Raw genomic sequence first — 23,567 nt, 5'->3', positions numbered from 1 at the left:
CCTGAATCAGCGGAGGAGGAGCTGGAGATCGAGGGGGCGGCTCCGTTGGCTTCGGAGGAATGTGGGGAGGAGCCAGACAAGGCAGCCCAGGGCCCCTCAGGCTTGGGACGGCTTGCCAGCAGGGAGGAACAGGAGCAGGATGACAGAGAGTGGGCCGGCAATGGAAATGAGGAGTGACAGAGCTCAGCCGATGAGCAAGGACCACCCCCTCCTGATCCACAAGCATGGAGTGGAGAGGAGGCGGGAACAGCGCAGAGCGACGTGACAACTCGGGAGGAGAGCGCCCCTCCCCTCTTCACAAGGCACACCTGAGACTTGAGACTGAGACTTGAGACGCTGTAGGGAGGGGCGTTTTGTCAGGAACAAACGCTGAATTTGTGGTGTTTCGTGTGCTGTTGCCGACGTCTGGTATTTGCAGGACTGCTTGCCTTCTTCCTTGCTTCGTGGACTCTTGCCTTGCTGGATTTCTTGTTCCTTTGCCTTGCTGGAGCCAGAGGCTGGTGTTTGTGTGTGTGTGTGTGTGTGTGTGTGTGTGTGTGTGTGTGTGTGTGTGCGCACTTTGCTCTGGGACTTGCCAAGAATGTGGGAGCATTTGGGGGAAAGCTGGAGCATTGAAAGGGAGTCTGAATGTGATGACCCAGGGTGGGATACAAAATAGACACAGTTACAAAAACCTGGTGAAGCCCCTTTTATTCCTTCACTTTGCTTCCAAGCTCCAAATATCCTTGACTGGAGACAAAAAACTCCCACACAAGCAGTTACAAGAAGGAGGAAATGTCGTTTAAATTATAGAGTAAAAAACAACACAAACCAGGCAAGATAAGGGCTTGAAGACGTCCACAGATATCAGAACACACAATGCAAAGGACACCAAACTCAGGAACAATAAACTAGAGATATTTCCACACTTTGTTTCCAGCACTGGCCCATCCGTGTGTTCTTATCCAGTTGTCACAGCTGCAGCCCATGAAGAGGATCAATGCCCTCTCCTCCCCCTTAGACCACATCTCTCCCTTATCCTCTCCTCCCTGCGTGCCCTAGGATGGAGAGGGGATGGGCCTGGGTCCTCCTCTGACTGCCCAGCTGGCCTCTTGCCCTTCCCCAGCCTCCTCCACAACCTCCCGAGCCACACTTCCACTCCCTGTCAGCTGTTCCTCCTCTCCCTCAGAGTCAGTCTCCACCAAGGGCATGACACTGAACTCTCAGCTGGCTGTGTGGCCTTCGTGCCTTGTCCTGGGTCAAGGAAGTGACTGGGAAGGTCATAAATGACGATCCTGGTATTCTGGTTTGCAAGTCACTTTTTTCAGTAGTGTTTGAATGGTCGCTAAACGAATAGCTGCAAGTCAAGGACCACCTATACATCGCATAGAAAATAGCATATTAACCATTGCTCTCCCACAGTAATTTATAACCAGTCAGGGGAACGAGGACACAACCACCGCTGCATGCAGGTAAATAAAACTCGTAGGGAAATACACTACAAATGCTTAACTACTGTACTTGTTAAGAAACTGCACTAAAACATCTTACCATGTACGATGCAAAGATGAGGACACGTTTGTGTTTCCCACACGGCCACTGCGGATCATCAAGCAAATTGGGGTTGTACTCTATCAATTCTCCCACTTCATTTCCTGGAAGTAAAGAAGGAGTTGAAGCCTAAGAGCTCACCAAAATAATTTAGGAAAAGCATCCCCTGAATCTTTCTGAAGGGTCTTTGCTGTCAAATCCAGGTGAGGTTAAGAAAGGGTCGATCCTCAGGTCATTCGTTTTGGAGGGCAGGGAAGACACAACACTTGTGCTCTTCCTACGACTGACAAGACAACCATTTTTTGGCTATATGTCCAGAGAAATGTGTTTCCTGACTTGGACTAGGTGAAATAGGGTTGTCTTGGTTCACCTGCCTGCTTTCTTGGTTGGCAAGCCCATTTGCTCCAACAGCTTACTGTGTATCATAGCAGGAGGGAATGCAACCTCTCAGCTGGTCATTGATTGCTACGTCCCAAAGTGAGTTTTGTTTTTTAAGGTTTATGCATGGAACACTGAAACATGGACCTGTTGCATTTTTTCTCACCAGAGATCTGCTACTTTCCCCTTGTAGACCTAGTAAAATGAATAAAACTCCTTCCTTCCTTCCTTCCTTCCTTCCTTCCTTCCTTCCTTCCTTCCTTCCTTCCTTCCTTCCTTCCCTCCCTCCCTCCCTCCCTCCCTCCCTCCCTCTCTCCCTCCCTTTCTCCCAGGAGAGAATCAATCAGGCTCAACACAATCTGAACAAAACCTCAGGTCATCACTGCAGCTAAAGCATAGCAAGGAGTTAAATCTGGAAAAGAATGCTTTTAAACTGGCTTTATTTCCAGCCAGTTTACCCATGGGAGACAAGCAGCTTAAGACTTAAGCTCCAAATCTTCAAAAACCCTAAAAAATAACTACAGATAGTTAAAAAACAACAACTCCAGAACACTGAGCTAAATAGACTGATGATTTGATTAAGCAAAAGCATATTTATATACAGCATGTTTGGTCTAGTTTAGTCTAGTGTTTACGCACCAAGCTAGAAACCAGGACTGGGAGTTCTAGTCCCACCTTAGGCATAGAAGCTGGTGGATGACTTTGGCCTAATCACCAGGACTGGGAGTTCTAGTTCCACCTTAGCCATGAAGCCCAGCTGGGTGACTTTGTCCCAGTCACTTTTTCTCATCCCAACCCACCTGTTATCATGGGGAAAATAGGAGGGAGAAGAATGACTAGGTACCCTTGCTACTTTGGACTTATTTATGAAAAATAAAAAGCCGGGATAATATTTACACACACATACACACACACACACACACACATACACACCAGTGATGGGTTTCTAATTTTTTTACTACCTATTTTGTGGGCATGGCTTGGTGGGCATGGCAGGGGAAGGTTACTGCAAAATCCCCATGCCCTCCCCACCCCACTAACCTGCTTTCCAGCTCCGTTCTCCTGTGCAGGGCAACAAAAGGAGACTCAGCCGATCAGCTGGGACTCGGGAGGCAGAGAATAGATGGGAGCAGGGCCAGTCAGAGGTGATATTGGCTGGTTCTCTGAACTACTCAAAATTTCCGCTACGGGTTCTTCAGAACTAATCAGAACCTGCTGAATACCACTTCTGAAACATTCATTACATAAACGTATATATACACACACACATACACACACACACACAGGTATACACCCACCCACCAATAAACCACATTTAAAAAAAAAACAGTTCCCAAAGGTCATTTTTTCTGTAAGATAAAGTATATAGGACGATCCTCGTTTGGCTTTAATTTTTTTTTTTTTAAACTCCGAAGGTCATGCAACTGTCTGGGAAAAGGATGGGAAGAGGATATACTGAATCTGTTCCAAATGTGCATAAATCATCTCTCTCCACTGACCCCATCCTCTCTTCCTCCTCCAGTGACCCAATGTGGAGCACCGATTCCTGCTGCTGCTTGTTTTGTTACTCATCAAAAGCTACGGCACTGTGTATCTGACAGACCAACAGTGTTGCCTCTCTCAATTATTGGCGTTCTGCAGTGCCTTAAGCAGCAGGTGCCAGGCTCCATGGCTTCAATCCTGCTGCTTTTTTTGCAGAGGTGCGCTGAATCATGACATGGCAAAGCCAGATTTTTCTTAAAGGTCTCCCAGTGGTGGTTGAAGGGATTCGTCAAGTCATGTTGACAAAAAACAGGGCCTAGCTGTGAATTAACAGCAGCGGCTCAGCGGGAAAGCAGCATCGGGAAAGCAAAATGGAATTCCTTTTAGGAGCACTTAAGGCACCCAGAGGTGCTCTTTTGATGGATCACGGAGCCAGCAGAACCAAACGGGCTTTTAGCTAGAACTTTGGAAGTCAATCTGCTGTTTGCTGCTTCTGTTCCTTGAAAAATAATTAACCTTCCTTGCAGGGGTGGGATTCAAATTTCTTAACAACCAGTTCTGTGGGCGTGGCCTAATTTGTGGGTGTGGCTAGGTGGTCATGTGACTGGTTGGGTGTGGCTTGCTGACTGGGCATGGCTTGGTGGTCATGTGACTGGCTGAGCGTGGCTTGTATGTAAATTTTTTTTTTATTAAAAAAAGCAACTTTTACCCAAAAGCAGGCAAAGCAGGCAGGCAGATTGAGTTGCTCACAGAATCACAGATTCACTCAGAGATCTACCTTTCTGCAATCTGCTGCCTGAGTCTGCACTGAAAAATAGAAGCTTTAGTCCTAAGGAATGTTCAGCTCTGCTTTTAGATTAGCTAGAAAGCAAGAAATCCAACTATTTCCTGCTTTCTAGCTAATCTAAATCTCCTGGCACAGAAGAACAGCTGATGGTTGTGGGGGAAAAAGTAAAAATATCAACTTAGCAGGCAAGTTTGATGGTGCGCATGCCAGGTAAGGAGTGAGTGGGAAGGGAGGGGAGGGGCCAGCCAGTAGAACGATTTGCCGGTTCTCCGAACTGGTCAGAATCCTAACAACCGGTTCTATAGAACTGGTCCGACCAGGTAGAATCCCACCCCTGCTTCCTTGTTTAGAAGCTCTGAGGCAATGTTTATGGCAGCATTTCAAACTTTGAAAAAACAAACAAACTGGAGGCAGTTTGGTCTAGACACCAGGCTAGAAGTCAGGAGACTGGGAGTTCTAGTCATGCTTTAGGCATGAAAGCTGGCTGGGTGACTTTAGACCAATCACCAGGAGACTGGGAGTTCTAGTCCTGCCTGAGGCATGAAAGCCAACTGGGTGACTTCGAACCAATCACCAGGAGACTGGGAGTTCTAGTTCCACCTTAGCCATGAAAGGCAACTGGGTGACTTTGGGCTAATCACTAGGAGACTGTGAGTTCCAGTCCCGCCTTAAGCATGAAAGCCAGCTGGGTGACTTCAAACCAATCAACAGGAGACTGGGAGTTCTAGTTCCACCTTAGGCATGAAAGGCAGCTGGGTGGCTTTGGGCTAATCACCAGGAGACTGTAATTTCTAGTCCTGCCTTAGGCATGAAAGCCAGCTGGGTGACTTCAAACCAATCACCAGGAGACTGGGAATTTTAGTCCTGCCTTAGGCATGAAAGCTATCTGGGTGACTTTGGGCCAGTGACTCTCTCCCAGCCCAATCCATTTCACAAGGTTGTTGTTGTGGGGAAAATAGGCGAAGGGGGAATACTGATTATGTTTGCTGCCTTGTATTTATAAAAATAATAAAGGCAGGATATAAATGAACACATTTTGCTGTATGCTCATGATAGGGGTGGCTCTATTAAATTAGAATAGTGTTTTTTTTTGGGGGGGGGGTCTTTTAATGACCCTGTAATCTCTTACATCGGGGTGGAGTCGAGGCAACTGAATGGAGCTGAGTGTTTAGTGACTGGATGCCCTTCCTGTCACCAATGCAGAGTTTGCAGCAGATAAATAAATAAAATTATGGCAGTCTCTGCAAGAGCCCAGAAAGTAATTCTTGGCTTTGTAATGAAAGGTTCAAACTAGCAGGTCTTTATAAGGAGAGAAACAATTTCTTGCACCTTGGCATGTAAGGCACAACCTGGTGCGCCTTCAGACGTACTGGCCACTCTGTTTGAAAATGCTGGAAATTGTTTGATGCAACAATCCTAGTTGACTTCTCTGAACACTACTCAGAAATGGTTTTATAATCAAAACAGCAGAGGCAATGCGCAAGAGAGAGGCAAACTGATCAGCCACAGGAAGTCTCAACTACTGCAGAACTAACAAAGGGGGGGGGGTATGCCCCCGAGGGACTATAGAATATCTCCCCCAAAATAACTCAATGAAAAGTGGGTGCAGTAAATTACACAATCTTGGGGATGGAAGAAAGCGGGAAATTGAAGACAGGCTATTGTTGAGGTAATTCCCCGTTAGGAGAATGAGCGCATACAGGGAGACGTATTTGAGAGGAGCGTTTGAATAATACACATACAGCACACAGATACACTGTACAGTAAATGTAGGTTTTTACTTCCAGAAACGTTAAGCAAAGTCCAAAATAGGCAGTTCAAAGTCATTCTCAGGTAAAATCAGTCAGTTTTCATCCAGGGATAATCCAAATATCAAATTCCAGTGTCAAAAACAGTTCAGTATCAGACTTACATTAAATTCATGAATATCAGTCAATTAGGAAAAATGGAGCAACGGCAATACTTTCCAACAGAAGGAAACAGAGACGGAGACACACTCTCTTCTGAGATTAAGACTAAACAACCCAGGTTTCTGGCTCCATTTTATGGCTTTTTGAGAAACCACACCCAATTGCATGCTCTTGCATTCCCTTAAAGATATAGTACTAAAATGCTTATCCTGGTTTATATATTTCTAACCCAAATACCTGTTAGGTAACTTATATGCCTAACAGCTATATAACAGGCTGGCATCCTAAACAGATGCAATCTTTCCTCTTGTATTGTGTTGCATGTCTTGCTTCTCTTTCACCTATTTATCTCATCATCTAAAAGGAGAACTGGCTTGTTTTCAAATTTAAAAGATGGCACTCATTGAGTGATCACAGCTTGGTTTCTCAAAGCCAAAGTTGGTGGGATAAAGCATTTGCCAAAACATAGCAGTAAACTATCCAGAGTTGCTATTTGAATGCAGTTGATACTTTGCCCAGATTTGTATTACGTTTTTGGCTTTTTAAGGCAATTGCTTTGACTTTCAGGAAATGTCTCATTTGTATCTTTTGCATAACCATGCTTATGAGATTTATTTTTTTTAAAAGAAATATGTTTTCTATATTTAGCTGGTTTGAGACCTCTGGAGACAACTGCTGAATCTGAGCTAGGAGTACCCAGCCAGTAGTAAATTTGATTAAATTGTGGGATTTAAAAATAACATTTTGTAATTTATACACACACACACACACACACATATGTATGTATAAATTTTCTGAACTGTGGAAGTTGGCATCCAGATACAGCCTAATTTTTGCAAGCCTCACAGCTTGCAATATCTCATGCCAAATCTAACGGTGAGATAGAAATATATTAAATAAACAACAGAAACTTATTTGGGTTTGAACTCAGGGACACAAAAGTGTTTAACATGGTTGTGGGTATCTGTTCTCCTAACCTCTCTGCCATGATTTAATTAAACGCAGCATCCAATTTATACATGAATAAATGTTGCAGGGCAACCTTTTACGGGTAGTCCTTGATACTCATGTGAAAAGCAGTCATTAGTGTTCTGCCCTAGGCTTCCCAAAATCACGAAACAGACTCCTTGTCCCCTTTTTATTAGGCTAATGTGAATTCCTATCATTCACATCCAGCAAAGTCTCGGCAAACAGTCTTTCAAGAGTGAATTTCAACGACAGACCTCATCAGGCTTGGAGAGTTGCCAGGCTGGTAGCTTCCAAGCGCAACACTGTACAAGAAAATACTTGGCAAGGAGTCTCTGAGAGTCACAAACAAATCTTCACACTAATTAAATGAACTAATTGTCTCCTGCAAACACCACTCCCCTTTCACTCCTCCTTATTCCCTATGGGAGGGGCCATTCAGCGTCCACCTGTGCCTTTACTCCCAAGTTGACTCTTGTTCCTTAACTGTTCCCTTCTCCTGGCAGCTCTGTGCATGCGCACATTGGGCATAGGCTCCAGATGTTCTTCTGCCCCACTGATCTCCGACTCCGAAGGCAGCTGATAACTGTCGGATGGCCCTGGCCCCATCTCTGCCTCTGACACAGAGCACTCATCAGAGCCTTCCCCAAATTCCAGGACTGGCCCATGTTCTTCCCCAACCTCCTCACTCTCCGAGTTTTCTGCCAGCTCCACTGGCTGCTGGTGGGCCACAACAATTAAGTCACTTTTTCAGTGCTATTGTAACTTCAAACTGTCACTAAAAAAATGATTGTGAGGTCCACCTGTATTCGATGTAGGAGATAACCAGGCTGAGCCTGAAGGAGGGGTCAAAGGCATCATAAGTCACAAGTTCTTTTGTGCCCGCAAGAGATCTAAGTTCAGCCCATCTTGAATGCCTTCTTATCTCCTGCTCATTTCCCTTGACCGTTAGTTGGCCACATCCTTGCAGAGAGCTCAATCTTGCACTAAATCTTTACACTCATTTCAACTGCCTGAATCTCCTGATTTCCCCGGCGTTTGATTGTCTCATTTCTAAGCTTTATAATCAATTTTCTTCTATGTAAGTTGATGCAAAACAATCATTATGTGACTTATTTTGGCACAGTGTATGCGTGAACGTACACTGTATGTTAATAGTCATTGTACTTTGTAAACCATGATTTCAATTTTAATATTATGAATAAACCAGATCTTACGGCTTGTCCACAAACCATATTGGAAATTAACTATGGCTTTACAGAATATGTCAATTTCTGTGGCACCCTTCATGATAACAGAAGCCTGCCCTTGACCTTCCTCTGATAAATTGCCTGTTTCTTGGCTGTTCTTTGTTTCATATTTACAGGTTTATATATCATGGATCAGTCTCAACCTTGGCAGCTTGAAAATGTATGGACTTCAACTCCCAAGATTCCTCACCAATCATGATGGCTGGGGAATCCTGGGAGTTGAAGTCCACACATCTTCAAGTTGCCAAGGTTGAGAAACACTGCTACATATGCTTTTTAACTGAGGTGAACGGCAGCATGTAAGCAACCTTGGATGAATGCATTTCCACTTTTCCTGTCTTTCTCTGTTTCTATATTCTTTGCAAAGTTTAAAAATTCCCAAACAGAAGGTCTAGAATTCAAAAGAAATGACTGAATATTCATTGATTTATAAGTCTATTATCAAATGTGGAAGACAACTGGTTAGGAGGAAATAATTGGATTACAAATTACAGCTGTGCTTTTTTACACATTGATTGGAAGCATTCAAGCAAATTAGATAAGCAGATGGGCTGGAAAATTTGCCAGGATAGGCAGAACACCTCATAAATTGGAGGTTGGGCTATTTCACTCAGCAGGATAAAACCAGAGTTGCATATTGTGAAGCTACAGAGCCAGTGAGATCTTGAAGATTTGGGAGCAGCTGCACAGCTCCTCCAAAACTTACAATAAAGGTGTAATTTTAATGTAAAATACACAAAGCCAAGTCAAGGGTGTCTCTCAGTGATTTCCCAGACACAGTCCATGCAATTTCCTTGGACGAAACATGGAAATAACTTCAAAATTGTATCCTTCCAGATTGTTTCCAATAGGCCAGTTTACAAATTTCCTACTGGTGTCACACCTGTATTAGCCAAACCCAGCTTTGCTCTATTTCTGAGCCCAGAAAAGACAATTGGGGATTGCCCCACTACCGAGGCTAAATGCCCTGGGAATGGTCATATTTTCTTTGAAAAAAAAAGTTGAAGCTGATATTTAAAATACATAAAATAAACACAACCATTTATTTATTTCTTATATTTTTTTTAATCCTTCCTTTATTACTTTATAAGCAACTCATGGTGGCGAATACATCTAATACCCCTTCCTCCTATTTTTGCTGCCACAACAACAACCTGGTGTGGTGGGTTGGGCTGCTGAGTGAGAGGGACTGGGCCAAAGTCTATTAGCAGACTTTCTTGCGTAAGGCAGGACCAGAACTCATTGTCTCCTTGTGACTGGCTCAAAGTCACCCAGCCGGATTTCATATCTAAGGAGAGACTAGAACTTCCCATCTCCTGGTGATTGGCTCAAGTCACTCAACCGGACTTCATGTCTAAAGTAAGACTAAAACTCACTGTGTCTTGGTTTCTAGGCCAGCACCATAACCACTAGACCAAACTGCTTCTTATTTACATTTGACCTCACTCTACCCATGTTTTGTAGTGTCTCCTCTTGCACTCTATTCAGAGCAGTTCCTGGTTAAAAAAAAAAAGATTATGCTGAATATAGGACAGCATCCTTTGCTACAATGCCAATATTATGTATCAAAATGTTCCATTAATGCAATTTTTATAATTAATTCTCAGGGTACTAACAAGGACACCAAAAAGCATCGAATTTTGAAAACCTAGGATCCCAAATCACTGTTTTAGAAAATTAAATGCTATCTTTTCACTCAGTTTTTCCATTAAATCTACTGCTGGCAATATTCCATCCATTCTTTTAATTGCAATGCAACCACTGTTTGCTTTTTTTCTTTTTCTTATTTAAAAGTTAAAAAAAAAAATACAGAAAGGTGGAATATACTTGTTCAAGGACTTACCCAGATCTGCTGTCGAAGGGATGGTTTTGGCCGCTGAAGTTTTATACCTCGATCCTCCAGCTGTTCGGGATGCACTTGCTCGACATACGGAAACGGCACTGATGCCATCACTTTTGTGGCCCATGAGAGCATTGGTTGGGTACAAGAATTTTGCGTAGGACACCACCTGAAAGACAGTTCCACAACCGTCAGCAATAGATGCCCCATGATTTTGGTGACTATCTTTGGTACCCAAGTAATGTATTTTCTTGGAACAGGAATTTCCTGGGAACTATTCTGCCAGTAGGAATTTCATTTCCCAACTTTGGTTGCCACAATATAATAAAGATGCTGAGACTCTAAAACAGGGCTCTTCAAACTTGATGGCTTTAAGACTTGTGGACTTCCTCCTCCAGTCATGTTAGCTCAGGAATTCTGGGACTGATGTCCACAAGTCTTAAACTTGCCAGGTTCTGTTCTGTTCTGTTCCGTTCCATTCCATTGCACTCCACTCCATGTTTTCTATTCTATTCTATTCTATTCTATTCTATTCTATTCTATTCTATTCTATTCTATTCTATTCTATTCTATTCTATTCTACTCTACTCTACTCTACTCTACTCTACTCTATTAAAGACCCTTGCTCTAAAAAGAATGCAGAGAAAAGCAACTAAGATGATTCAGGGACAGGACGCTAAAAGATATGAAGAAGGTTGCAGGAAGTGGGTATGTCTAGTTTGATGAAAAGAAGCACTAGGGGTGACATGATAGCAATGTGCCAATATCTAATGGGCTGCCACAGAGAAGAGGGGGTCAACCTATTCTCCAAAGTACCTGAAGTCAGGACAAGAAGCAGTGGATAGAAACTAATCAAGAAAAGAACTAATCTAGAACTAAGGAGAAATTTCTTGACAATCAGAACATTAATCAGTGGAATGGTTTGCCTCCGAAAGATGGAGCTGCTCCAACATCAGAGCTTTTAAAAAAGAGATTGGACAACCACTTGTCTGTAATGGTATAGGGTTTCCTGCTTGAGCAAGGGGTTGGACTAGAAGACCTCCAAGGTCCCTTCCAACTTAGTTATTCTGTTATTCAACTTTAACTCCCCATTTGGAAGAAACAAGCTCTTGAAAAAATTCTTGAGTTTGAAAAATTAATCAAATCTGGGAACCCAAAACTAACCAGTTTTAAGTTCAAGTTTGTGCATGGAACGAGCAAGCGCCTTCAACATTTAACAGAGGCAAATGTGACATGCAAAGCGTATAAGTAGTTTCAAAGGAAAGGAATTAAGAGCAAATTAATTATGAATAGTTTATAATACCTCTAAAAAACATTATTCCCAACTAATGTCTATGGAGATTCTTAACCATCTAGGTCATGTCTCAAGGATGCTTTTCCAAAAGGCAATTGAACTTTCCTGACTTTTTTTCCTTGAAACGTTTTGCTTCTCATCCAAGAAGCTTCTTCAGTTCTGACTAAAGAACTTCAAGGAAAAAAACCAAGAAAGTTCAGTTGCCTATTGGAAATGTAACCAAAAAACAGGCACACATTATCATATGTGGTGGACTTGTGTTAAAGCAAAAAAAAATTGGGCAAAAATACATAAATGGTTAGAAAAGATGATAGGAAAATATGTAGATTTTAAACTTGAACTTTTAAAATTAGGTATAACATCAGAAAAACTTGATAAGCAAAGTATATATTATTGCACGTCTTAACAGTAGCGAGGATTATATTTGCACAATAGTGAAAAAATGAAGAAACACCACGAGTCAAAGAGATAATTAGGAAGATACTAGATTGTGCAGAAATGGACAGACTTACGCTGAAGATTAAACCGAAAGAAGACACAGAAATTTACATGCACTTTATTTTACCAGTGGTTGGGAAAAAAAAGAGGTGGAGATTAAGGATGTAATCTGTATTGTTAAGTGAATTAAATAACCCAGAGAACATGATGTTTATTAAGCACTAATAAAATGTAAACAACAGGAAATCAATAAAACCTTTTTTTTTTAAAAAAGAGGGGAAAGCACCTTTGGGATATGGAAACCAACACACACACACACACACACACACACACACACACACACACACACACGGAAACCTCCACATTACAACACAAATGGTTTGCTCCATTCTGTGGGATCTTACCTTGCCATCAGCTCCTAGTTCCACCCCTTCCATTCCAAACACCATCTCTGAAGTGACTGAAATTCCGCCGGAGGGATGCCTCTGTTTCTGCCCCTCTATTCTCAGCTCGCTGTCCAGAAGGCAGAATGAGAACAAAACAGAAAAATTCAAAGTTGCTTTCTTCTCATGCTCAGCCCCAAACCAGCTCGGTCAGCAGTTAAAATAAATAAATAAACAAAGCACCCTCACACGTTGAAAAATTAAAAGGGCAATTTCCCTTTTTTTCTGAAAGCGTTTGCTTTTTAAAATATTAGAGAAAGAAAAATAATAATAATTCAATAAATAGTCAAGAAGAAGACTTAGTTGGCGTTCATCCTATGTTTAAAAAGAGTTTCATGCAGTTGTATCTGCAGACAAGGCTCAAACTGTTAAAAAGTTTATTCCCACGATTCGAGAGGACTGAAAATGGAACACAGCCTTCGAACTGCAACCTAAGGCTGGAGGATATAATATAAGGAAAACACGTAAGCTCAAAAAGCTATAAAACACACAAAAGAACTGATCCAGCCATGGGAACCTCTTTTGCTAGAAATAACATCTGTGAACTTTACTTAGCACTCATCCCTCTTCAAAACGACATAAAAGTAGGAAGTTTCCTGGCCAATTGTTCCCTCATTTAAATTTATGCCCAGTGGGATATTATAGTCACACAGCGCTCGAAAAGAAAACATTCTGCCAGCTTTCCCTAGCGGGCTGTCCTTCGGATGTGATGTGATTGCAACTCTCAGAATTCCTTGCAAAACATGGGAAATGTTGGAAGGCCCATCAGGATTTCGAGCTTGAAAAATTAATCCAAAACTAAGGAAGCCAGAACTGAGCAAATATCAAAGCTACTTTCTTATATCTTAAAGCATGTTTTATGACCATAATAGGGACTGGAATTTTCAGTTGCTAAGCTATGTGGTCATTAAGAAAACCATTACATGACCTGATTTTATGACTTTTTTTTTTTTTTACCGTGGCTGTTAAGCGAACATATTTGTTAAGTGAATCACATGGCAGTTAATTGAATCCGGCTTTCCCCAATGACTTCACTTGTCAAAAGCCAGCTGGGAAGATTGCAAATCACAACCAACAAGGCCTTGGGGACACTGTGACCATCGTACATGCTAGTTGCCAAGCCCTCCAAATGTTGACCTGGGGACTGCGGGGATGCTGTGATGGTCATAAGTGCGAGGAACAGTTGTAAATCACCATATTCAGGGCCATCATAACTCTGAACCACTGTAAGTAATTAAGTAAGATGTAAATAAGATGAATAGGTATAACTATGGTCACGTTTGTGTGGAGATGTGAAACCTGGAACCACACTGCTTGCCAAATGAGAATTTTTATTTAAAAAATAAAAAATAGGAAATTGAATAATGAAATTACTAGGTATGTCTAAATGATATGGTGATTGGCCCTGGGAGAGAGTATTGAAATGTTGAAAAATTTAGTAATGAAGGATTATAATTTAATGTGAATATGTGTATTAAGAGATGGGGCTGGTTTTAACAATTTTCCTTGTACTAAAATGTATGATGTATTGGTGCCACACTGTTTATGCACTGATGTGTATGTGTAAATTGAAATAAAAAACTTGATTAAAAAACAACAACTCTGAACCACTGTTAAACAAATGGTCCTAAATCAGGGATTATCTGTATTCAGCTACAGACAAGCCCATGTTATATTAGACAAGCTTGCAATTATATTATTCTACTGCCTTTCCCCTACGTTGTTAATCAGTAGCTGAACTATTTGGGGTATTCAATCTATGTTTCCCAACCCCAAATAATTTATTTGGCTTTCATTAAAATGAAGCACTTTTGACTGTCTAGTAATTTCCCATCAAGCTCGAAAGAAGTTTCCCATAGGTTATTTATAGCAGCGGCATCTGTATGGGGATGTCTGTCATGAAAATATCCCATTTCCTTCTTCACTGCACTAATCACAGGAACTCGAGTGATGACATAAGTTGTTTTATTTTTTATGGCGAGGCTAATTAAATGTGATATACATCCAGCAAGAACCCGAAGCATGTCGCAGGATTTCTGAAGGAAAGGTTATTAAATGAACAGTCTGCTAATCAGCCCTTCTTTAATTAAGCTTTAATGAGTGATTCATTTCTTCTCAAATTTTGAAGTTCGTGGTCCAGGAATATAACTTATGGAGTGCAATACTGTTATACACGTCATTATCAGCGTTTGGATGAACTAACGTGCAGTCATGCTGGAATGCAGGATTCACCAAATGGCCACCATCTTGTTCATGGAAAAGAGCATCTAAATATCAACCTGCCCTGTTAGACTGGAACAAATGTCTCAAAGCTAAGCTTCTGTTCAGCTTTGTGTAAACTAAAATGCAAAAAAGCTGACCATAGGAACATACTACCTAGTCAAACTTACTAGTTTTTGTCACTGAAGAAGAACAGAAGATGCTTCTTGGATGAGACGCAAAATGTCTTCAAAGAAAAACAACATCCAACTTGCCTTTTGAAAAAGCACCTTTGGGATAAGCTTAGAAAGATGACAACTTCATAGCCCATCAGAGTTAAAGATAATTGTAAGAAAAATTGGAAGTTCTCACCTGATCCTTAAGCTCTCCCCATAAGGCAGGATAGAAAAAGCCACACAAAGGGTTCGTTTTGCACAAATCAACACTATCCTGAAAAGAAAGGGAAAGAATATTGTGAATTATAGTAGCATTTTAATTCCTAATGAGCTGGATCGATAGCTCTTTTAACTCGGGTTTTTATTAAATAGCTTTCTATGAGCAATTAGAAGCCCAGGTTTTTATTTTTTTTAAATGCAGCTATTTCATACTTTCACTAATGCAAGATTTAGAGAAATAACTTGTCCAGTTTCCAACAGAAGTAACCATCTTTGTTGAATGACCTTCACTGAGGAAGAATTACACAATATTGGTGAAACATTTAGTTGTCACGTTGGAGTCTCTAAATTCCATTCCCCAATTATAAGATAACCTTTAGTGTCATTTTTTATTGCGGCACACATTAAAAATGAAATTCTGTTGCCTGCTCTCAAAAGTGTACACATACAGACATGCCATATACATGCCTATATACACCTACACTTTTACATATAAATATTAATCACTGTCCATCTTGTCTACAAGGTTGATATTGTAAAGAACAAAATCTAAATCTGGATGTTCTGCTTCAGATACCATGAAGCCCCCTCCCAGAAGGTAACAAGGAAAACAGATCATGAAGAGGATGTATCATAGCATCCCAGGTAAAGGTAAAGATTCCCCTTGCACATACGTGCTAGTCATTTCCGGTTCTAGGGGCCGGTGCTCATCTCCGTTACAAAGCCGAAGAGCCAGTGCTGTCCGAAGACGTCTCCATGGTCATGTAGCCGGCATGACTAAATGCTGAAGGTGCATGGAATGCTGTTTTACCTCCCCACCAAAGTGGTCCTTATTTTTCTACATGCATTTTTACATGCTTTTGAACTGCAGAAGCTGGGACAAGTAACGGGAGCTCACTTCGTTACCTGGCGCTAGGGATTCGAACCACCAAACTGCTGACTTTTTGTGATCGACAAGCTCAGCGTCTTAGCCACTGGAGCCACTGCATCCCTTAATCCCTGCTCAAGCATCACTTATATGCTAAGTCCTGGATAGAAGGGAATGAACTGCCAATAATCTTTTCTGCCACCTCACCACTCTCCTCACAATTTTCCATACTACAGAAGTTACTAGAAGACTGGAGTGTAACTACCTCATTCACTCCACCAGAAGAATATCAGGAAAGTGAGACAATTCCCCCTTCCCAGAAAAAGTTATCAAGGAAGAAAAAAAAATGGAGCAAGAGCCACTGTTTCTCCATCTTTTCAAAAGTTTGTAACTTTTAGTTTAATCCGGAAATTCCTGGAAATCTCTTCCCTAGTAAATGGGTACATGTGTCACATATCTGTGAGCATACACCTATATGGCAAAACAATTGGGTCCAATTGAGAGACAATTTGGTCTCATGGTTAAAGCACCAGGCTAGAAAGCAGGAGATCGTGAATTCTACTCCCGCCTTAGGTATGAAAGCTGGCCGGGTGGCTTTGGTCCATTTATACTCTTCTCAACACAAACCACCTCACAGGACTGTTGTTGTGGAGAAAATAGGAGGAAGAAGGTGGATATATATTCATCCCCTTGAGTATGAGCCTCGGTGGCGCAGTGGTTAGAGTGCAAGTACTGCAAACTACTTCTGCTGGCTGCCGGCTGCTTGCAATTTGGTAGTTGAAATCTCACCAGGCTCAAGGTTGACTCAGCCTTCCATCCTTCCGAGGTGGGTAAAAGGAGGACTCAGATGGTTGGGGGGAAATAGGCTGATTCTGTAAACTGCTTAGAGAGGGCTGTAAAGCACTATAAAGCAGAATGTAGGTGTAAGTGCTATTGCTATTATTTGTGTAAATAATAAAGGCGGGAAATAAATAATAAAACTAAACTAAATAAACTAAACTTATATTTAAAATAAAATAAACCTAAAATAAAATAAAAATAAAATATCTGCCATTAGTCAGAGAAAACCAGTAAGCTACAGCTAAGAGACCCAGCAGAACCGCCATCTCACTCTTTCAGCTATTTTGTTCCTCCAATGATCTGTGAACCAAAATTTGCATGAATTTGCCCAGAGATAAAAGGTCACCTGCTGTTCCGCGTGTCGTATTGCCTCATATTCTTGATGAAATGTACTTTCTTCAAGCCTTTGTGTCGCGGAGATCCAGATACGTGCTTCGTTCTACATTTCAAGAAAAAAAAAAAAAGAACAAATATGCAAATATATGTGATTAACAAAACCCTTCAAGGATAACAAAAGGACTGCAGATGTCATAGTTGGATCAAGCATGCATGCTTAGGTTTGGGTTTTTATTTTTTTGGCTTGAATGAGGGTGGTTGGAAAAAAAGGACTTGCAAAGCATGCAATGGAAGGTTAATGCTGCTTTTGACAAGTACCTGCGTGCACTGGCACATCCCACTACGTCTTCTAAAAACTCTAGAGAGCAGCGCTGGGAGATAAAACGCCTTCTGCAAAAATGCACAACAGCACGAAGAGCGAATCATATTAGTTCATGGCCTCCAAGAACTGCAAACGGTCAATCTCTAAGCGTACCCCCATACAGGTAGTCCTTACAAACTCTTGTTTAGGGACCGTTCAAAGTTACGTCACTGAGAAAATCCTGACTTATGACCGTTTTCCCACCCTTGACGTTTGCAGCATCCCTTGGGTCACGTGATCAAAATTCAAACGCTTGGCAACTGGTCTGTATGGCGGTTGAGGTATCCTGGGGTCACGTCCCCTTTGGTGACCTTCTGACAAGCAAATTCAGTGGGGACACCAGATTCATTTAACAATCTTGTGACTAACTTAACAACTGCGGTGATTCACTTAGCAACTCCGGCAGGAACGGTCCTAAAACGGGACCAAAAGTCACTTAGCAATTGTCTTGCTTAGCGAAGGAAATTTGGGGTTCAGTTTTGGTCCTAAGTCGAGGACTACCTGTATGGTCATTTTCCCACAAGTAATCTGATACTCTGGCCTTTCACACCATTACAGCCACCAGATGGACTTTTTTGGACCATTGCCTGTGAAGACTCCTGCAACAAACTCTAAACGTCAGATGTAGCAACCCTGGGCCTTGCAAAATACAGTATTGTGGTACATATTTTTGGGAATAGACTGATCCTCCTCTTGGGAACAGGCAGTGAAGCCAACATACTCCAAGAGCATACCTTATTAAAACAACAACAACACTGAATCATTTTCTGATGAATTTTCCCACATTTCTCTTTTAAAATAGCATAATAGGACACACAGCATGAAAACCACCGATTGAGAACAGTCTGTTAAGAACAAAGCTCATTATTCTGTTTCCGTTTGTGAGCGGCCTTCAACTGTTTAGGAAAACTCTTCAGGGTTTTTTTTCCCCCCTCCTGGGATTTTACGTAAATATCAAGCCTGTATTTTTAATCATTAGTAGCCCCAGCATTTCTTTGCCCTAGCTTTTCATGTGGAAACAACAGTCTTCAAAAGTCATGCTTCAGTGGTTATTAGTACTTGCCAGAAGAGAAGAAAGGAAATTATTTATAGACTATTGATGTTTTTTTAAAAAAACAGTTGTTGCTAGGAAGTCCAGGCGTAGGTCAAAGACAAAGGATTTCCTATCAGTTCATCATAAATGGGTATTGGTCGAAGTACAATTGTTCTGAAATGTAAATAAGACTACATTCTTGTCTTATTAATACTATTGGCAAACAAAATCGTTATCATTCCTAGCCCAGCATTGATTCTCTCTAAAAATATATTGATCTCTTTAAAAAAAGCAAACAAAACACTGACCTAACAGTTTGTTTTAAAATTGGTTTAAGAATATACCAGATCATATCAACAGTAATTATCACTGTTTTTAGTTAATAATAATGATCACTTTTGTTTTGCTAATAGAATATGACAGGGAGGCAACGGGCTAATTACAATTCATTAGATTACATTGTCTTACTGTATTTGTATACTTTTTGAGCAAGTGGAATTTTTTAAAAAAACCCAGATTGGTGTAGTGGCTAAGGCACTAAGACTAAGCCTTAGGGGAAAAAAGGGACGATGAGTTCAAGTCCTGCCTTAGCCATGAAAGTCAGTGGGGTGACTTTGGGCCTGTTACTCTCCCTCAGCCCAATTCACCTCACAAGGTTGTTGTTGTGTGGAAAATAGGAGGAGCATGTGTTTATATTTGCCGTTTTATTTGTAAAAATAATAAAGTCAACCAATCAACATTCTGCAAGTGATAGCTTAAATTTAAGGAATTTAATACGGAGCAAACCATGAAGACCAATAAAGGGGAATATTTGTGGCTCTGGGCTGACATCAGAGGTCCTTGATGCTCTCTGAGCTTGCTTGTTTTCTTGCAGATGTTTCATTACCCAAATTAGGTAACAAATTAGTTATGTTTGATGATGATGATGTTACCTAGTTTGGGAAATGAAACATCTGCAAGAAAACAAGCAAGCTCAGAAAGCACCAAGGCCCCTCAACCTATGAAGAAAATGATTTTGTAGTGTGATTTCTCAGATAAAATTATTATTCTATCCTGTCTTCTCCTTATTTCTCCTTATTTCCAGGTTAAATCTCTCCTTGTTCAGTTTCCATCCATTATTCCTTGTTTGGCCTACAGGTGCTTTAGAAAATAGCTTGACCCCTTCCTCCTCTCTGTCGCAGCCCCTCAAATATTGGAAGACCACTATCATGTCTCCCCTGGTCCTTCTCTTCACTAGACTAGCCATGCCCAGTTCCTGTAACTGTTCTTCATGTTTTAGTTTCCAATCCCCTAATCATCCTGGTTGCTCTTCTCTGAACTTTTTCTAGAGTCTCAACATCTTTTTTATAATGTAGTGACCAAAATTGGATGCAGTACTCTAGGTGTTGTCTTACTAAGGCTTTATAGAGTGGTATTAGTAGTTCCCTTGATCTCGATTGTATCCTTAGGATTGCAATTTAGGATTGCATTAGCTTTTTGGGCTGCTGCTGCACACTGCTGGCTCATATTTAGCTGGTTGTCCACTAAGACTCCAAGATCCCTCTCAGAGTTACTGCTATTGAGCCTGGTTTCACCCAGTCAATATGTGTACTTTTGGTTTTTCTTGCCTAAGTGTAAGACTTTACTTTTCTCTACATTGAATCTCATTTTGTTAGCTACGGACCAGTGTTCTACTCTGTCAAGATCCATCTGGATCTTGAGCCTAACTTCTTGGGTGTTAGCTATTCCTGCCAGCTTAGTATCATCTGCAAATTTGGTAAGTTCCCCTTCTATTCCCTCATCTAAGTTGTTAATGAAGATATTGAAGTCTACTGGGCCTAAGAGGGAACCTTGTGGCACCCCACTGCTTACTTCCCTCCATGTAGACTTAGACCCATTAAGGACTACTCGTTATGGTTTGTCAGACAACTGTGAGTCCATCTAGTGGTGTTGCTATCTATTTCACTTTTTTCTAGCTTACTAAGAAGTAGGTTGTGGTCTACTTTATCAAATGCCTTGTTGAAATCTAAGTATATTATGTCCACAGTATTTTGCTAGTCTACTAATTTAGTCACTATGTCAAGGGACTACCTGTACCACGATACTCTGTGTTGTAAACTTAAAGACATACCCGGTCCGAAAACCAGGTTTGCTAACTGGCCCGCACACACAGACACACAAAAATATGATATAGTGTTGAAACAATGACAAGTCCCATACAGTCTTTATAAGAATACTCATTGGAAGGCAGGGGTATAGGGGGAAAAAAGAACTGGCAGGAAGAGAGAGAGATATATTAATTAAATCCCAGGTAATGGTACCAAGAAATCATGGTTATGGTTGAACACTTCTAGCAATTGAAACATTAAAAATAAAAACCCTGCGATTATATGTCAAGGCATGGAAAACCGTATCAGTAAAGAAAGATTTCATTCATCAAATTTAATGGCACATTGTGCATTCAGTATAAATGTCAGCCTTCATGAAAAATAATTCTTTAGCAGCAGATGAATAGCCACACGGGCTAGCTGGCCAACAGCTCCTATAATCAAAGAAGAGCTTCAGACATTTTCAAAAATAAGATTTATAATCTAACCACAAACGCTTGGTGATATTGCTGGGATTATTAACAGGTACGGTAACGGGCGAATGATGTTTGTTAGCTTTAACTTTATTAAAGCTAAAGAGTGAGGGGGAAAAAAATCATCTGAGTTATGTAGCTAAAGTGTTAAAGCAAAATGCAAGAGCCAAGGCTAAAAACTGTTATTCTTTTGTTTATTTATTTATTGTGGTGGGGTAGAAGTCTAAGAAATAGGAATAAAAAGACTTGCTGGCTCATGTTTTTAGGAAAATCGTGGTCATACATTGTATTTTGCCACTTAAAATGTTTGTATATTTTACCACTGGAAAAATATGGGACATTCCTGATGACACTGAAATATTGCAGCAGACAGTGCCATCTCTGGAGAATTAGTCTGAAAGTTGCATGAAATCCACAGGCAACCCACGGATTACCCAGCCTCTGTACCACAGTAGCGTTTTTCAACTTGGACAACTTTAAGTTGGACTTCAACTCCCAGAATTCCCCAGCCAGGGGAAGCTGAAGTCCACACATCTTAACGTTAGAACAACAGACTTAGGAAGGGACCTTGGAGGTCTTCTAGTCCAACCTCCTGCTCAAGCAGGAGACCTGACACCATTCCAGACAAATGGCTGTCCAGTCTGTTCTTAAAAATCTCCAGTGATGGGGGCAGCCACAACTTCTGGAGGCAAGTTGTTCCACTGATTGATAGTTTCTCACTGTTGGAAAATTTGTCCTTAGTTCTAGGCTCCTTTTCTCTCCGTGATAAGCTTCCAATCATTGTTTCTTATCTTGCCATCTGGTGCTTTGGAGAATAGGTTGACCCCCCCTCATCTTCGTGGTAGCCCCTCAAATACTGGAACGCTGCTGTTTTTCAAACTGTTTTCCAAACTGCAAGACCCTTAATTACCATATCATGAAGGGCACCATTTCTCTGCTATACTGTTTATTTATTTAGCACATGGCAAATACAGGGATTTATAGAGGTTCAAATGTTAATGTCCAGTCCACCCAGCCATTCAAGGACAGGGTGGTCTATGTTGACAAAATCAGACATTGGGTCCAGTGGTGCATTTCAAAACTTTTTTTTACCACCAATTTGGTGGGCACGCTTTGCACACACACACTCACTTTGTGCAGGCGCAGAGGCTTTCCGACTCGCCTCCTGCAATCTCCTGCACTCTCCCTGTCACTCCAGCAGCTGCCGCGTGGCAATCTGCTGTGTCACACAAAGCAGCTGCGCTTCAAAAGCAGGGAATAAAGGTCAGTATGGGAGCTCGGGCGGGCAGGTGGGCCCAACAAGAGCATCCGAGAGAACTGGTTCGATCTCTGCTGCTCATCGGCGCTACCGGTTGAGGAAAACCAGGCCGAACCGGTAGAATACCACCACTGGTTGGGCCAGTGTAAGCTCTTGATGGACATTCGGACACAATGTGATGGACCACAGTCACATTGAGGGGTAGAGACAAGACCCCACTTAAAACAATGACTCCTGGCAGACACCATGTTGGGTCCAGGTCCTGTTCAGAATTGACCAGTGCTGGCAAGAAAGGTCAAAACCTGGTACCTTTTGTGTGGGGTCGTCTACATAACTGCCTGTATCTGGGCGTTCAGCAGCCCATTTGGCTTTCCACTGTGTGTTGATGTCAAAGTTGTTAGACAGCTGCCACACTGTATTTCCATTGCATGCCTCGAAATACATGAGGCTAGCCAACTGCCTAGATAAATGTGGAAAGCACAACAGCTTTTGATTTAAAAGGCATACTCCACCTCTTTGCTGATGGCTCGATCTGATATCTGGTAAGAGAGATTTGGGGGTAAAAATAGCTAGGACTGGGTTCTGGACAGCTTGGTCATCCTGTCTTTCCAACAGTTTACCCAGAGGACTGAAAATGGCAGGCGCTGAAGCAACCAAGATCGTGGGAACCATCTGGCTAGATTGCTGGAGGTCACAGTGACCACAATATTGCAGAAAACTAGAGGAGGTTTTAAGCTAGAACATGCTGTACTTTCTCAAGGACATCATCCCTGCACTGTCATCCTTCCGCAGCTTATTTTGGAGGCAATCATTTAATCTCTGTTAGGAGCAAAATCAGATGTCAACAACTCCCAATTGGATTTGATTCAGAGTCCTCGGAGCAATCTTGCTATTGTTGTAATAAGTCTACCCTTCTTCCTCAAAGTCAGGGGTGTCCAATCTTGATAACTTTTAAGTCCTATGGACTTCAACTCCCAGAATTCCACAAGCCTGGCTGGCTAGGGAGTTCTGGGAGCTGAAGTCTACAAGTCTTAAATTTGCTAAAGTTGGACACCCCTGCTCAGAGTATTGCCTTTCAGATGCCCTGAGATTAAAATTCCCAGAATCCACAAAGAACATGGTTAGGAAATTTCCAAGTTGTAATTCCAATACACATTAGTTCTTTCCGTTTGCTTTGTTGTCAATTTTAATGTTTTATCTTTCAATGCCCAATGCTCTAATGTTTTTAATCTTTTAATTAAAAGACAGGAAGACATAATTATGTTCTCTTGTACAGTACAGTATAGCTAGTCCTCAACTTACAACAGTTCATTTTGCGACTGTTCAAAGTTATGTCACTGAAAAAAAGTGACTTATGACCATTTTTCACACCTATGTGTCATGTGACCAAGATCTGGAT

General features: G+C 41.4%; 1 protein-coding gene across 1 annotated transcript in view; it reads right to left on the bottom strand.

Annotated features, from left to right (window-relative positions):
* CABLES2 (Cdk5 and Abl enzyme substrate 2) overlaps positions 1-23,567 on the bottom strand; it is a 57,345-nt gene that overhangs the window by 13,441 nt on the left and 20,337 nt on the right. The window contains 5 exon segments of the mRNA XM_026664886.2: positions 1,531-1,634; positions 10,147-10,312; positions 12,280-12,388; positions 14,890-14,967; positions 16,967-17,059. Of these exon segments, the coding sequence (XP_026520671.2) occupies positions 1,531-1,634; positions 10,147-10,312; positions 12,280-12,388; positions 14,890-14,967; positions 16,967-17,059 (550 nt within the window).

The sequence above is a fragment of the Notechis scutatus genome, chromosome 3 (genome assembly GCF_049901735.1).
Source record: "Notechis scutatus isolate UNSWTSFEM ecotype Mainland chromosome 3, rNotScu1.2, whole genome shotgun sequence".
NCBI classification, from domain to species: domain Eukaryota; kingdom Metazoa; phylum Chordata; class Lepidosauria; order Squamata; family Elapidae; genus Notechis; species Notechis scutatus.
This window is presented reverse-complemented; position numbering and strand designations above follow the sequence as displayed.